We start from the raw sequence: 16548 nt of genomic DNA, 5'->3' as shown, positions 1-16548 counted from the left end.
TCAGGCTGGAGTGCAGTGGTGCAATGACAGCTCACTACAGCCTCAACCTCCCAGGCTCACGCCATCCTCCCACCTCGGGCTCCCAAGTAGCCGGCCCCACAGGCGTGTGCCACCACACCTGGCTATTTTAAAAGTATTTTATAGAGGTGAGGTCTTGCTATGTTAACCAAGCCGGTCTCAAACTCCTGAGCTCAACTGATCCTCCTGCCTCAGCCTCCCAAAGCACTGGGATTACAGGCGGGAGACACGACGTCCAGCCTTGTTTTTGTTTAGTTCTCCTAGGAGCAGATTAACAGGGTGTTGGGACCTCCAAAAGGAAAAAAGGCAGTTCTAAACTGTTCACCTGAAAGGAACTAAAAATATTCCCCCTTATTCTTGGTATATAAACCTGGGACAAAGAAAAACACTTTGAACGATTAAGGAAAACTTTGGGACTCTTCATTTCCTTGAAAGCCTTTGAAAACCAACTGACTCCCAAACAACCCGTGTGTGTGTGTGTGTGTGTGTGTGTGTGTGTGTGGCGACTGGGAAATCTGTGGTCAGACCCTCGGGCAAATGAGGAGAAGCTCATCCTAGTTTCTCCGGGCCCTCCTCCCAGGCGTCCGTCCAGGCAGGAAAGCCTCCCGAGAAGGGTTCCAAGTTTTGTGCCAACTTCCCTGAATTCTCGTTCCCCCTTCTGTGAAGTAGTGTTATTTAACACAAGGAAAACTGACCCTAGGCTCGATCCAGAATCTAACTCCCAAATGGGTCCTCAGGCTTAAAAAATACCTTCGCCCATAGCCTCTGTCTCCCCCGAAGAAAACGTTTTCCTTCGGATGAGGCATCGGCCACGGGCAAGCAAGTGGTCCCGCGCCCCCGTCCCCTCCCCAGGCGGCCGGCCTGGCTCCGTCACCGCCCGCAGCGTCCGCCCGGGGCCCGCGCGGGAAGAGGGTCCCAGCCCCACATGCTGCGGGGGCAGCCCCGGGACGCGCAGACGCCAGCGCCGCTGAGGGCCGGGGCCGGGACCGGCCGCGCGGCGGGGGCTTCCAGAGCGGCCGGTCACGCTTCCTTAGGTTTCAAGTTTCTAACTTGCTGAACATTTCAGATTTTAACAGCAAAAGCGGCTGACGTCCCCGCGGGCAAGCGGCCTCTCGGGGTCTGCAGCGCCCCAGGGCATCTGCGCCGCCAGCCCCACGCGCGAGCCCGCGAGGCCCCCGGGCCCCCGCACGTCCCGAGGCTCTGAGTCTGGACGAACGCAGGCCGCGTGGAGGGGCCGGCGACCCCTGCCCGAGAGCCGTCCCCTCCTGGAGGGAGCGAGCACAAGGCGCCCGCGGGACCCGGCCCGAGTCCCCGCGCGTGGAGGGGCGGGCGCGCCCTCGGCGGTGGGGCCGCCCGCAGTGCCCCCAGCGCCCGGGAGGGGGCGCCCGGCGGAGCGCAGGCGGGCGGGCCTCGGGCGGCGGGCGCCCCTGACGTCACCGGCCCGCGGTCGCCAGGGCAACGGCCTCATCCCGCGCGCGTCAGAGCCGCCAGTCTCTTGGCAACCGCCCGATCTCCCGCTCTCCCTCCGCCCGGCGCTCGGCCGCGCGTCGCTCTGGCGTCAAAGCGACGTCAATGGGCGGCCCCCGCCCGGGCGGCGGGGGCGGGGCAGGGGCGGGGACTACGGGGGGCGGGCCGGGGCGGGCCGGGGCGGGGCCGGGCGCCGCGTGCGGCGGAGCGCGGAGGCTCCGGGCTGACATGCGGCGCGGCCCCGGAGGCAGCAGCAGCAGCGGCGGCGGCAGCCGGAGCAGTAGGCACTCGAGCAGCGCCAGCGGCCGAGCGGGCGGCTTCCTGGCCTGGGCGCTCCGGGGGCGGCGGAGGTGAGGCGGCGGCAGCGGCGGGCTCCGGGCGGGCGGAGGTGGCCGCCGTGGGGGCTCCGCGCGGGCGCCGGGCCGGGGCTCGGGGTTGCAGCCACCGCGCAGGGTCCCTGGCCTTGCGCGCGCGGGGTTCGCGGGCGGGGTTGGCGGCCTGGCCGCCCTCGGGCTCCCCTTTGTTGGGGGGCCGGGGTAGGAGTGAGTCCGCGGGGCTCAGGGGCTGGGGAGCCGGGGGTCAGGTTGGAGCCGACCGCGGGCGGAGAGACCGGGTGTGGGGGGCGGGCCCGCGATCCCCGAGGTGCCTGGGATGTCGGGGGTGGGGACCGGACGGATCGCGGGCGGCGGGGGCAGGGTGTGGGAGCGGGGCAGGGGGCGGTCCTGGGATCCGGATCGAGCCGACCTCGGGTGGCAGGGCCAGGTGTGGGAGCGGGTCCGCGCCCAGAGGTGCTAAGGGGGTCGAGGGTGGGGACGGAACCGACAGCGGGCGGCGGGAGGCGAGTGTGGAAGCCCGGCTCAGGGGGTCCCGGGATCGGGACGGAACCGGACTCGGGCGGCAGGGGCCTCTATGAGAGCGGGTCCGCGCGCCCCGCGGGGCTCAAGAGGGTCGGGGGTCCGGGTGGAGCGGACCGCGGGCGGCGGGGGCGGGTCCACACCTCCCAAGGGGCTGGAGGGGCCCGTGGATAGAGTGGGGGCGACAGGCGTGGGAGCAGGTCCCTGCGTCCCGTGGGGACTGGGGGCTCCGCGGGCACGGATGGAGCCGACCGCGGGCGGCGGGGGCGCTGGTGGGCTCTGAGCTCTGTGCGGCCCCGCAGGTGCGCGCGGAGCCATGGTTATCATGTCGGAGTTCAGCGCGGACCCCGCGGGCCAGGGTCAGGGCCAGCAGAAGCCCCTCCGGGTGGGTTTTTACGACATCGAGCGGACCCTGGGCAAAGGCAATTTCGCGGTGGTGAAGCTGGCGCGGCATCGAGTCACCAAAACGCAGGTGCGTGGGGGCGACGGGACCCAGCCGGCGGGGCCTCCCCACTGGACCCGGGGCGACCCGACCGTTGGCGGGTGGACCCCATGCAGATTCACTGCTCCAGGCTTGATTGTCGTGGTGCGTAAATAGTAACCGTTTTTAGTTCGGTAAAGAAAAAAAATGCTTTATATTATGTTGCTGCATAATTTGGACATATATTGGGAGAAAGCAGAGAGGATAATGGCAAAAAAAGGACCAACCTAAGATTGCAGTGGTTCATGGACTCAGAGCTAAGCCCTGTAAAGTGAGCCTGCAAATACTTAAGTCACTTACTTAACTCTGATTATTTTAAATAACATTAGTGGTTACTTTGGTTATGTTTTCCCAACTTCTTGTGACCTTTTGGAGACAGAGTGTTGAGAAATTAACTTGCAAAAAATGAAATGTGTAAATTAGGTTGAGGGTTTTTTTTCTTTTTTTAAAAAACCCACAGAATATCCTTTTTCTTTTTAAATCTGTAGGTTGCAATAAAAATAATTGATAAAACACGATTAGATGCAAGCAATTTGGAGAAAATCTATCGTGAGGTTCAGCTGATGAAGCTTCTGAACCATCCACACATCATAAAGCTTTACCAGGTAAGGGGTCAGCTTGCCTTTCTCTGCTAATCCTGGCAAATGTGTTATATTTTATTTCCAACAGCGTAAGTCTGCAATTTCTGAAGGTGGCTTCCCTTTTGGGGAGTGTGTGGAAGTTGGGCATTTGGTTGTATAAGATAAATAGATTGATTTTTATAGGCTGTGCAGATATATTTACAATTATTTTATTGCTTTTGGATCATAATTGAGATTTGCTTCATCAGAATTTTATTTAGTATCCTAACCTGATCCAGTTTTAAATGTGTAGAAGTCTGTTGTAAATTTGCTTTACTATGAAAACAGACAAACTCATCTGTAGATATTGCCACAGGTCATGCATTTAGTATAAAAGGACAAATTTGAGTGAAACTGGAAACTTCCGCCTTTGCAGATAATTATTAAACTTTAAAGCCAGCTGCTCTTACTGGTTTTCATTAGTTTATTTTTGCAAGGACAGTAGTGAGCATTTGTTTTCCCTATTTAAACTCTTCCATGAAAAACGGAGAGATGAAAATACTTTTCCATAGTAAGAGCAAGGAGCTTGTCATTTAATCCACGCTAGGAACATGGCTTGCCCTGTCCGTCTGTTGGTTTATTTTGTGACTTAATTTTTGTTCTCATGTTGAAATTAATAAATTATATCATCAGGAAATAAGTACTAATTTAATTAGAACAGCAAAGCAATCATTTACACCTCCCTAATGACAAATGACCACTTTTGCAAGGTGAAATCAAGTCTTCTTGCAGAAGAAGTTCTTTGCAGGTGCTATTTCATCCATTTGTGTTGGGTTGAAGTTCCTCGTAATGATTCTTATGAAATGGAATGTGAGATGACTCTGGGATGTTGTTGTGTGTGTTTGTGCAATTAGGACAGCTCGGTGTACAGTGTGGTAGGAGAGAGAATTATGATTTGAAATTATCCCCCAAAAGCCTCTGCACTAGATTGAAAATAAAAGTAGCAGTATTGGTGGAGCATGTGTTCACCGTGACGACAGTTTGCTCAGTGTCTTTAAGCACAGAATTCATGCCGTGTGCGCCTGGTTTGTGTTTTGTTTCTGTTGTCATTTTTAAGTTGTGTGCTCCATGGCCTCTGGTGTACTGCCTGTGCAGCGTGCCCGTCCCATTTCCTCAGGAGTGGGCTGAGCTGGTTTTGTTTTTGACTTTGCTCAAGGGCTGAACCCTAATGGTAGTACCTTCCTTTTCTTCCTGTTCTTCTCCTTTGCCCATTGTGTGGAATTAGCTCCGTTAAAGAAACAAATTGCCCATGTGTTTGGTGCTGAGGTCTTTTCTGGAGGTGCATTTTCTTACTGCTGCTGTATGTGATTCTTAACTGTTTGGAGATGATAGAATTCAGTGGTGTAGCAATGACTTTTACTCCTCTGGTTTTGATGCTAATGTCTAATTTTCTTTCTTTTCTTTCTTTCTTCCTGTCTTTTTTTTTTTTTTTTTTTTTTTGAGACGGAGTCTCTGTCCGTCACCCAGGCTGGAGTGCAGTGGCACGATTTCGGCTCACTGCAACTGCCGCCTCCTGGGTTCAAGCAATTCTTCTGCCTCAGCCTCCCGAGTAGCTGGGGCTACAGGCGCCCGCCACAACACCCAGCTAATTTTTTGTATTTTTAGTAGAGACAGGGTTTCACCGTGTTAGCCAGGATAGTCTGGATCTCCTGACCTTGTGATCCGCCCACCTCGGCCTCCCAAAGTGCTGGGATTACAGGCATGAGCCACCGTGCCCGGCCACTAGTGTCTAATTTTCATTCCGCTGGCCGGGGCCCCAGAACCCTGCTGAGACACTTCCCTCTTTTTTTCAAGTTTTCAAAAAGTTCAAACACTTTGACTTTTAATTCTTTTCCTCCTCCTCCCTTTCTTCAGTTGGGGACGGGTCAGAAGTGGTCTTAGAGTTATTGTACCACCCACAGGGGCGGGGCCGTTAAAATTCTTGCCAAACTGCTAGAATTTATAGAACACTTTTCTTATTAGATTTATAACTCAAAGCAGCAATCTTTGAAGCATCTTTTTTTTTTTTTTTTTTTTTTTTGAGATGGAGTCTCACTGTCGCCCAGGCTGGAGTGCAGTGGCGCTATCGATCGTGACTCACTGCAGCCTCCACCTCCTGGGTTCAAGCTATTCTCCTACCTCAGCCTCCCAAGTAGCTGGGACTACAGGCACGCGCCACCACACCTGGCTAATTTTTGTATTTTTAGTACAGATGCGGTTTCACCATGTTGGCCAGGCTGGTCTCGAACTCCTAACCTCAAGTGATCAGCCTGGGTGATCCCAAAGTACTGGGATTACAAGCATGAGCCACCACCTCCAGCACAAAGCATCTTTTTAAAGGAATAACTGTATATTTTGAACCCAAAGAAATCTTTTTTCATAAGTATATATTGTCTCATCCTCTCCAAAATTTTTCAGTACAGATATGTTATATTTTTAAATCTCTTTTTAAGTAAAATAAAGTTATTGATTAGTGAATGAACTTCAAAGGGCTATGTTGGCATGGCTGTTGTGTGGCTACATGCTGAGTGAATGGCTACATGCTGAGTGAATGAGGCTGGATTCTCACAGCCTCATTCATCCTGTCAATAAAGCTGGGGTCCCACAGCCTCATTCATCCTGTCAATCAAGCGAGTGGGAATGGGGTGTGCATTCTCTATTACCCAGGTGGCTCTGACCGTTGGCTGGAATCATCTGTTGCCTACTAGGCTTCTATAAAGCCCAGCAGACTTCCAGCAATCTCCTCCTCTGTAGCCTTCAGAATACTGTCTCTCCTTTTTTGAGATGGAGTCTCGCTCTGTCGCCCAAGTTGGAGTGCAGTGGTACGATCTCGGCTCACTGCAACCTCCGCCTCGCGGGTTCGAATGATCCTCTTGCCTCAGCCTCCTGAGTAGCTGGGATTACAGGTGCCCACCACCTCACCTAGCTAGTTTTTGTATTTTTTGTAGAGATGGGGTCTTGCCGTGTTGACCAGGCTGGTCTCACAACTCAAGCGATTCTCCTGCCTTGGCCTCCCGAAGTGCTGGGATTACAGGCGTGAGCCACCATGCCCCGGCCTAAGCATTCTCAAATTGTATGTGAGGTGCCTTGAATTAAATATGACCACAGAGGGGAATTCTAATATATTTAGACCTTTTGTGAGAGCAAAGGTGTATCAGGATAGGCAAGTCAGTGAGGAGTTCACCTCTGATTTTTCAAAGCTGTCTTTGTGAGTAGGAATCTCCTGTTTTTTTTTTTATTATTTGTGAAATTTTTCTTTTTCTTTGCATTTTTAAATGATGAATGCCTTTGTCCTAGAGAAGTTAGAAATTTCCTGGGGTTCTGGTGGATGGTTTGTAGCACTGCCTTGTGCCTTTTTTGTGCGGTTAAATGTCAGGTCTTTCTTCTTTAGGTTATGGAAACAAAGGATATGCTTTACATCGTCACTGAATTTGCTAAAAATGGAGAAATGTTTGGTAAGCCACACTCATTTTCAGTATCTGTTGAAAACCAATGGCATGAACGTGTCTGGATTTGCACGGCCAGTGTTTGGGCCACACATCCCAGGACCCCGTGGTGTTCCCCAGGGCTCCATGGGTGGTGGGCAGGCTTTGCCCTGGGGGCTGTAGCTTTGTTTTGTGGCTCCTCAGATTATTTGACTTCCAACGGGCACCTGAGTGAGAACGAGGCGCGGAAGAAGTTCTGGCAAATCCTGTCGGCCGTGGAGTACTGTCACGACCATCACATCGTCCACCGGGACCTCAAGACCGAGAACCTCCTGCTGGATGGCAACATGGACATCAAGCTGGCAGGCACGGAGGGTCCGGGGTGGGAGCAGGGACATCAAGCTGGCAGGCACGGAGGCCCCGGGGTGGGAGTGTGCCCGCAAGCAGCCCCAGCTTCCCGGCGCGTGCCGAAACCGCAGCCCCTTGCCATTTGCCATTTAACCTCATCCATCTGTTTCTTTGCCGCTCAGATTTTGGATTTGGGAATTTCTACAAGTCAGGAGAGCCTCTGTCCACGTGGTGTGGGAGCCCCCCGTATGCCGCCCCGGAAGTCTTTGAGGGGAAGGAGTATGAAGGCCCCCAGCTGGACATCTGGGTAGGAGCCGTGTGCGCGCAGACTCCCTTCCCGAGGCCGCGTTCCCCGAGGGCGCCGTGTTCCCGGGGGCGCCGCCCTGGCGCTGACGTGGCTCTGTGGTCCTCAACAGAGCCTGGGTGTGGTGTTGTACGTCCTGGTCTGCGGTTCTCTCCCCTTCGATGGGCCTAACCTGCCGACGCTGAGACAGCGGGTGCTGGAGGGCCGCTTCCGCATCCCCTTCTTCATGTCTCAAGGTGAGTCGCGTGGTCTCGCCTGGGCAGGGGCCTGTGTCTCCTGCAGCCCATTCGCGGCTGGCTTCCGAGTCCTTGTTGAGTCTGGGAATCAGGCCCAGGTTACTGTGGGCTGCGGGAGAAACCCAGCCCATGGATGCCTTCTCAGTGCCCTATTTCTAGGGTGGACGGGTGCCCTTGCTGCACAGGCTTGTGCCTTGCGCCTGCCATCCCCGCCCAGTACCCGCACCCAGGGTGCTGGCATCATCCCTGAGTCCAACCCACTGGCTGTGGCTCACCCGGCTTTTCTGTGTCATAAAGATGCCTGTCCACCTGGTGCTCAGGTGTGGGGCACGGCAGAAGGGTGAGCCTAAGTGGTTCTCTGTGTGGTGGACACAAAGTGTGGCGGCCCCCAGGGTCTGGATCCCTGGCTGATGGCTCCCCTTGGGTGGCAGGACTGAGCCGATGGCCCGGCCCCTGCTCCTGGGCCCTGGCGTGTCAAACCACGTGGGGCGGTGGGTGGGAGCGCAGGCGAGGTCCCGGCCGCCCTGGCTCAGCCTCCTGGCCCCTCCACAGACTGTGAGAGCCTGATCCGCCGCATGCTGGTGGTGGACCCCGCCAGGCGCATCACCATCGCCCAGATCCGGCAGCACCGGTGGATGCGGGCTGAGCCCTGCTTGCCGGGACCCGCCTGCCCCGCCTTCTCCGCACACAGCTACACCTCCAACCTGGGCGACTACGATGAGCAGGCACTGGGTATCATGCAGACCCTGGGCGTTGACCGGCAGAGGACGGTGGAGGTGAGCCTGGCCACACTTGCCCTGGCCTCACCCGCAGGGGCTAGGCAGCTGTCTCAGGGGAAGCAGGCACTCACCAGCTGAGTTAAAACGGGAGCACAGGCTAATTTAGGGGCCGGCTTGTCCACCCCACTAAAGGATATTCTCAGTCACCCAAGAATAACCTGGGATCGGGTGGGCCCTGGGGCTCCCCGCCGTCCCCACGCTGATCTCTGCTCCTCTTGTTCCCAGTCACTGCAAAACAGCAGCTATAACCACTTTGCTGCCATTTATTACCTCCTCCTGGAGCGGCTCAAGGAGTATCGGAATGCCCAGTGCGCCCGCCCTGGGCCTGCCAGGCAGCCGCGGCCTCGGAGCTCGGACCTCAGTGGTTTGGAGGTGAGGGGGAGGAGTCTCCTCCCGGGCCCCAGGCTCCCTCCCCTGTCAGGCACCGGCTTGGAGGGCGGTTCCTTGCATGGGCAGCGGGTCCCAGGCCTCGTGGGGAAGGGGGTGCCAGCTGCTGGGGGCTGGACTCTGCCCAGAGGCCACTTGTCCCTGACTCATCCCTGGGGCCGGCCTGTCACGCCGCCTTCTGGCAGTGCAGCACCAGCACCTGGTCCTGAGCCCAGCCTGGCCAGCCAGTGTCCCTCCGTCAGCTGTCATGCCCACCAGCGAGGCAGCTTGCACTCCAGACAGAAGCCAGCTTGTTTCTTCTCTTGATGGCGCTGGTGGTCCGGAGTCGCTCCCCTGACAGGCTCTTTCCCGTCTGCTGGCCGCAGGTGCCTCAGGAAGGTCTTTCCACCGACCCTTTCCGACCCGCCTTTCTGTGCCCGCAGCCGCAGACCTTGGTGCAGTCTGTCCTCCAGGCCGAGATGGACTGTGAGCTCCAGAGCTCACTGCAGTGGGTGAGTGCCCACAGCGGGTGTGGAGAGGGCTTGCCTCAGCCCAGCCCTGGTGCGCCCGGTGTGCCCGGGTCACCTGGAGCCCGAGAAGTCACTGGCTTGTGTCTCCAACGCAGCCATTGTTCTTCCCGGTGGATGCCAGCTGCAGCGGAGTGTTCCGGCCCCGGCCCGTGTCCCCAAGCAGCCTGCTGGACACAGCCATCAGTGAGGAGGCCAGGCAGGGGCTGGGCCTAGAGGAGGAGCAGGACACGCAGGAGTCCCTGCCCAGCAGCACGGGCCGGAGGCACACCCTGGCCGAGGTCTCCACCCGCCTCTCCCCACTCACCGCTCCATGTAAGTGTCCCCGGGGGCCCGGGAGGACACCGGTGGATAGGCTTACAGTCGACGTGAGGGTGGGCTAATTTAGAATGGATGTTTTGCCCGGCAGCCTCTCAGGTTGGACTTCTCAGGATTTGCTATTTGTTTTAATCCCTGAGACCACACAGTTGATGTTTAGAGCCTGCCCTGCATGTGGTCGTTCTAGTGGAGGATACAGCATGGGGTCTGGCCTCCAGCAGGGTCCTCCCCAGGCCGCCCCTGCGTGCTGGGAGGGCAGCCCCTTGGCCTGAGGTCCACTATGACCTGCCCTCTGCAGCTGCACCGTGATGGTGGCTTGCCTTTATGGCTCCCTGGGCTCTGGTGGCCTCGAGCCCTCTTCCCACCAGGTTGAGGGTGGGGATGGGGAGGCCAGCGCAGCCATGTGTGCCCAGCAGTGGTCGGGGGAGCCTGTTCCTCTGCACTGCGGCATCAAAAGCGCTGTCCTCCCCCCACAGGCATAGTCGTCTCCCCCTCCACCACAGCAAGTCCTGCAGAGGGAACCAGCTCTGACAGTTGTCTGACCTTCTCTGCGAGCAAAAGCCCCGCGGGGCTCAGTGGCACCCCGGCCACTCAGGGGCTGCTGGGCGCCTGCTCCCCGGTCAGGCTGGCCTCACCCTTCCTGGGGTCGCAGTCCGCCACCCCAGTGCTGCAGGCTCAGGGGGGCTTGGGAGGAGCTGTTCTGCTCCCTGTCAGCTTCCAGGAGGGACGGCGGGCGTCGGACACCTCACTGACTCAAGGTGAGCCACGCTCCTCCCACACTTACCTCCACCTTCCCCAGGGGACCATGTGTGTCTCTGGCAGTACGTGACTTTGTCCGTGATGGCAGATGGCGCCCCCTGTTCTCCACCGGGCCTGGGTGGGACCCTCAGTGCTCTGGGCAGGCTGGGGTGCTCAGTGCTCTGGTGGCTCGGGGGGTCACGGCCTGCTGGGATAGACACACACCTGGGTCCCTGAGCACGTGGCCTCCGTGGCTGGTTCTGAAAGCACAGGAGACGACTCTGTGCTGGGCAGCACCTCCCGACTTGGAGGAGGGAGGGCCCCTGGCTGCTGGCTGCCTCCACGCCATCCTTGGGCTTAGGTGCCAGACTCCTGTCCAGACGTGCTTGTGTCACCCGTCCTTTCCTTACCCCCAACCTGAGGCTTGGAAACCCCCTAAGCCAAGGGCCGTGGATGCTGGGCTGAGAGCCGGGTGGCCGTTGACCTCCTGATTCATTCTCCCTGCAGGGCTGAAGGCCTTTCGGCAGCAGCTGAGGAAGACCACGCGGACCAAAGGGTTTCTGGGACTGAACAAAATCAAGGGGCTGGCTCGCCAGGTGTGCCAGGCCCCCGCCAGCCGGGCCAGCAGGGGCGGCCTGAGCCCCTTTCACGCCCCTGCACAGAGCCCAGGCCTGCACGGCGGCGCAGCCGGCAGCCGGGAGGGCTGGAGCCTACTGGAGGAGGTGCTAGAGCAGCAGAGGTAGGGCCTGCCCCCGCCCTGGGGCCCCGGGTGGGCACACGGCAGGTTATCTCCTCGAGGAACCTCATCTGCTAAGTGGTTCCCTCCTCTCTGTAGCCCAGTGCACACCCCCGCTCCCAGCCAGGGAGATGTGTGGGGCGTAGGTCCTAGGTGCTGAGCCATGGGGGTGCAGCAGGTGGGCGTGTCCTTTAAAGTCCCTGGGTGGGTGAGGGTGGCGGGGAGCGAGGGTGCCTTGTGGCCGCATCTCTGAGCTGCTGAGAAACCGGGTGGAGAATGAAAGGTGGGGCGCGGTCAGGGATCAGCCACACACCTGCCCTTGGCAGCCACAGCTGGCAGCTCCACGGGCGGGCCCTGCCACACGGGCACTCGGAAACCCGAGAACCCTGCGAGCCGGCGCAGTGACCACCTGTCCTCTGTTCCCACAGGCTGCTCCAGTTACAGCACCACCCGGCCGCTGCACCCGGCTGCTCACAGGCCCCCCAGCCGGCCCCTGCCCCGTTTGTGATCGCCCCCTGTGATGGCCCTGGGGCTGCCCCGCTCCCCAGCACCATCCTCATGTCGGGGCTCCCGCTGCTGCCGCCCCCACTCCTGCAGACCGGCGTGTCCCCGGTGGCCTCGGCGGCGCAGCTCCTGGACACACACCTGCACATTGGCACCGGCTCCACTGCCCTCCCCGCTGTGCCCCCACCACGCCTGGCCAGGCTGGCCCCAGGTTGTGAGCCCCTGGGGCTGCTGCAGGGGGACTGTGAGATGGAGGACCTGATGCCCTGCTCCCTAGGCACGTTTGTTCTGGTGCAGTGAGGGCAGCCCTGCATCCTGGCGCAGACACTGACTCTTACAGCAATAACTTCAGAGGAGGTGAAGACATCTGGACTCAAAGCCAAGAACTTTCTAGAAGCGAAATAAGCAATACGTTAGGTGTTTTGGCTTTTTAGTTTATTTTTGTTTTATTTTTTTCTTGCACTGAGTGACCTCAACTTTGAGTAGGGACTGGAAACTAGGAAGAAAGATAATTGAGGGGCGTGTCTGGGGGCGGGGGCAGGAGGGGAGCGGGGTGGAGGGAACACATGTGCAGTGCCGTGGTGTGGGGATCTCGGCCCCTCTCTCTGGGTTCGTCGTGGTTGAGACGATTACCTCGGACGTCTACGGAAACGAGCGGGCGCATTGTCCGCTTGTGAGTGTGTGTGCGTGCGCGCGCGTGCATTGATTACTATCCATTTCTTTAGTCAACGCTCTCCACTTCCTGATTTCTGCTTTAAGGAAAACTGTGAACTTTCTGCTTCATGTATCAGTTTTAAAGCAGCCCAGGCAAAGATCATCTACAGATTCTAGGAATTCTCTCCCCTGAAATCAAAACCTGGAAGACTTTTTTTTCTTATTTTAGTTGAGAAGTTTCATAAACTCCTTCAGAATTAGTTTTCCAGGACTCTTCGGAGGAACTGCAGGAAGAACCTCAGAGAGGGCAGAGGTGACTTCAAAGTGCTGGGGACTCCGTCCTGAGGGCCACTTGGCCCTGAGCCCCTGGGTGCCCTTGCGGAAGCGCAGAAGCTTCTTCCTGCTGCACCTCCCGTTTTCCGCTGCTGCTGACATTTATGCATTTCATGATGGGGTCCAACAAGAACACCTGACTTGGGTGAAGTTGTGCAATATTGGAGGCTGACTGCAGGGCTGGGCAGCTGGGAGACAGGCTCATGGCTCATGGCTCAGGGCTGTGCCTGCCCTGGGCCGGGACCCCCCTCCCCACCCCCGACCTAGGCTCTTTGGCTTTTGTTCAAGGAAGGTAAAGTGAGAGGTTTAGGTCAGTGTTTTTAAGTTTTTGTTCTTTTTTAAAGCAAATCCTGTATATGTATCTACATGGGAGACAGGTAGACACTACTTATTTGTTACATTTTGTACTACACGTTTGTGTTCCAGGTTTCAGCTTCCCTCACTCCTGTTGTTAAGAAGCGTCCCTGTCAGCACAGGTGTGCACTGAGGAAGGGGCCCCAGGGCCTTCGCTCCCTCAGCACTGGGGTGGAGGCGGCAGGAAGGGGCGGCCCTTACCTGGCAGGTCTGGGCGCACCTTTGGCAGGTGGACTCCGTGGGGCTCCACCAGCCAGAAGCCTCTGGAAGGCAACGAAGGCAATGCTGCTCCCTGAGTCCAGTCCCCGCCCCCAAACCCAGCCCAGGTGCCTTCAGCTACTTCGGCTTCTTAAACCCTGCAGTGTTAAACAGAGGCATTGAGAAAGGGGAAAGGCGGGTATTTTTAAAAGCCAAAGATTGACCCAGTTACTTGAGGGTAGGGAGGCAGGCCCAGTGCAGGAGGCTGCATCCCTGCCCTGGCCTGCTGGTGCCCACCGGGGGCTGTGCCTGTGCCGGGCCGCAGGGAAGCTGGCTGCCCCCATTCCTGCTGCTGCTGCTGCTGCTGCTCTGTGGCTGTTTCAAAGACTGGGCAAAAGGCTGTCCGGAGGGCAGACCAGGTGCCTTGCCGCAGAGAAAACACCAAAGTCTCCTGTTCGCTCATAAAGAAGTTTTTGAGATGGGAGAGAATCCAGACCATCTTGGGGCAGCCAGGCCCTTGCCTTCATTTTTACAGAGGTAGCACAATTGATTCCAACACAAAACCCCTTCCCCTTTTTAAAATGATTTCTGTTCTAATGCCATAGATCAAAGGCCTCAGAAACCATTGTGTGTTTCCTCTTTGAAGCAATGACAAGCACTTTACTTTCACGGTGGTTTTTGTTTTTTCTTATTGCTGTAGAACCTCTTTTGGAGGACGTTAAAGGCGTGTTTTACTTGTTTTTTTAAGAGTGTGTGATGTGTGTCTTGTAGATTTCTTGACAGTGCTGTAATACAGACGGCAATGCAATAGCCTATTTAAAGACACTACGTGATCTGATTGAGATGTACATAGTTTTTTTTTTTACCATAACTGAATTATTCTGTCTCTTATGTTAACATGAGAAATGTATGCCAAATGATTAGTTGATGTATGTTTTTTAATTTAATATTTAAATAAAATATTTGGAAGGAAAAAACCTTGACTTTTTCACTTCCTCTCTCTCTCATCTCTCTGGGAGCTCTTTCCTTCCAAGTGGCTTCCCTGAGAGGCCACATCCTCCAGGCTTGTAGAAGTTTCAAATCTTAAAGAGGAGGGCACGGAGCCAACTCCTGCATTCCACCTCACTGCAGGGAACTAATGGCCTTCCGTCTGCAGAGGACCCCTCCCGCTGCGGCAGCCACAGGTGGCCCCGTGATGTGCCCCCTCCTCAGGACCCTTCCCCAGTGGCCGGGCTCAGTCACTGAAAGTCTCAGCACCGCCCGGGGCTGCCGGCAGCATCCATCCTTACCCCATCCTCCGCCAGGTTCTCTGAGTCTGGTTATAAATTAAGCAGTTGGAAGAATCTCACAGGCAAACCATTTCCTGGTCTCTGAAAGACTTCACCACCTTCTGGCAAGAGGGCACACACTGCTGCTTTATGAGAACAAAGGACTTGTTCATGTTGTCACCTGGCGGATATTTTGGTTAAAAAAAAGCTCTTCAACCTCTTCGCTCCCATTAAGGTGGTCCTTACCAAAGTGGACCCCTTGTGCGCTGTTGGTGGGAGGGTCAAATGGCGCAGCCTTTATGGGAGAGCAGTGTACCAGCTCCTCAAAGATTAGAACCACCACCTGATCCGGCCGCTCCTCCTAATGGTACAGACCCTGAAGAACTGAAGGCAGGGCCCAGAGAGGTTTGTACACCCATGTTCACAGCAGCATGACGACAGCCATACTAGGAAGCAGCCTGAGGGGCCGTCAGCCGATGAAGGGATCAAGAAGATGTGGTCCCGCCTATAATCCCAGCACTTTGGGAGGCCGAAGTGGGTGGATCACCTGAGGTTGGGAGTTCGAGACCAGCCCGACTAACATGGAGAAACCTCATCTCTACTAAAAATACAAAATTAGCGGGGCATGGTGGTGCATGCCTGTAATCCCAGCTACTCGGGGGGGCTGAGGCAGGAGAATCGTTTGAACCCAGGAGGCGGAGTTTGTGGTGAGCCGAGATTGTGCCATTGCACTCCAGCCTGGGCAACAAGAGCGAAACTCTGTCTCAAAAAAACAAACAAACAAAGAAGATGTAGTCCATGCCGACAGTGGAATAGGCCTCAGCCGTACAAAAGGAAAGCCCAGCATGGCTGCCAGCGAGGATGGACCCTGAGGATGCTGGGCTCAGTGGAACAAGCCAGTCATAAAAGACCACACACGCGAGGTCCCTAGAGGGCACAGATTCACAGAGACAGAAGGGGGAGTGGGGGGTGCCGGGGGCTGGGGAGGGGCTGCTGAGCCAGAGATGAATGGGTGGGAATTGCAGTTTAAGAGGATGAGAAGTGCTGGAGTTGGGTGGTGGCAATGGCTGCAAAACAGTATGAACGTTCCTAACGCACTCAACTGTGTAACGAAAAATGGTTAAAATGATACATTGTATGTTACGTGTATTTTACTACTTTTTTTTTCTTTTTTTCGAGCCTTGCTTTGTCACCCAGGCTGGAGTGCAGTGGCGTGATCTTGGCTCACGGCAACCTCCGTCTCCTGGGTTCAAGCGATTCTCCTGCCTCAGCCTTCTGAGTAGCTGGGATTAGAGGCCCCCACCACCATGCCGGGCTAATTTCTGTATTTTTAGTAGAGATGGGGTTTCACCATGTTGGCCAAGCTGGTCTCGAACTTCTGACCTCAAGTGCTCTGCCCACCTCAACCTCCCAAAGTGTGGAGATTACAAGCGTGAGCCACTGCGCCGGGCCCACGATGTTTTTAAGAAGAAAACAAAGTTTTTTCTCAAGGAGGCAGATGCTCAGTGAGTGCGCAGCAGTTCCCATGAGGAGAGCAGGCAGGAGCCATGGGCAGGGGCAGGCACAGGGCAGGCCACTGTCGGTGCTGAGGTTGGCTGGGCTAAGTGTGGCCGGGGCCAGACTCATTGTTCCTGGAGCCCTGCTCAGACAGGGCGTCCTGGCCCTCGGGAGAGCCTGCTCTGCGACGGCCCCTCAGGCAGCTGGATGGTGGGAGAGGCCGGGGAGGGGGCTCTTTGTCTTCTGAGTCATCTCTGCGGTTTTGCTGTCTCTAAGAACAAAGCAGTAGCCTCTGAAGTCCTGGCTGTGGCTGCCGCTGGCTTAGTGGCTTGAGGCTGTCTGACAGGGAGGCCAAACCAGGGCTGAGCACTCCTGAGCAAGCGGAGGTGCCTGCTCGGGCCATGCCTGTGTGGGGGAATCTGGCAGGGGAGCTGGGGGCCCACGGAGCTGCTCTGTCTCCAGGCAGCCTCGTCACTCCACCCCGCTGAGAGTGGGGCTGCCTCAGGACACCAAGGTTGGGCTGTGTGGCATCTGCTGAACAAGG

At 56.7% G+C, this 16548-nt stretch overlaps 1 protein-coding gene across 5 annotated transcripts; it reads left to right on the top strand.

The window, feature by feature from the left end:
- The first annotated feature begins 1667 nt into the window (after positions 1-1667).
- On the top strand, positions 1668-14216 carry SIK1 (salt inducible kinase 1). 5 transcript variants are annotated; one of them, XM_004062878.5, is made up of 14 exons: positions 1668-1835; positions 2642-2811; positions 3309-3425; positions 6811-6874; positions 7049-7210; positions 7375-7499; positions 7609-7732; positions 8285-8508; positions 8737-8883; positions 9264-9389; positions 9503-9719; positions 10199-10480; positions 10968-11199; positions 11625-14216. In XM_004062878.5, the coding sequence occupies exons 2-14, from the start codon at positions 2656-2658 to the stop codon at positions 11998-12000; spliced, it is 2352 nt and encodes a 783-aa protein (XP_004062926.1). In that variant the 5' UTR covers positions 1668-1835; positions 2642-2655; the 3' UTR covers positions 12001-14216. The 5 variants fall into 5 exon arrangements, with proteins under 5 accessions (XP_004062926.1, XP_055229650.1, XP_055229649.1 ...); XM_055373675.2 differs by having other exon boundaries at positions 1671-1835; positions 2642-2925; positions 9321-9389; XM_055373674.2 differs by having other exon boundaries at positions 1672-1835; positions 2642-2925.
- Positions 14217-16548: the final 2332 nt, after the last annotated feature.

This window comes from Gorilla gorilla, chromosome 22 (assembly GCF_029281585.2).
Source record: "Gorilla gorilla gorilla isolate KB3781 chromosome 22, NHGRI_mGorGor1-v2.1_pri, whole genome shotgun sequence".
NCBI classification, from domain to species: domain Eukaryota; kingdom Metazoa; phylum Chordata; class Mammalia; order Primates; family Hominidae; genus Gorilla; species Gorilla gorilla.
Note: the sequence above shows the minus strand (reverse complement) of the source record. Positions and strands in the feature narration are given on the sequence as shown.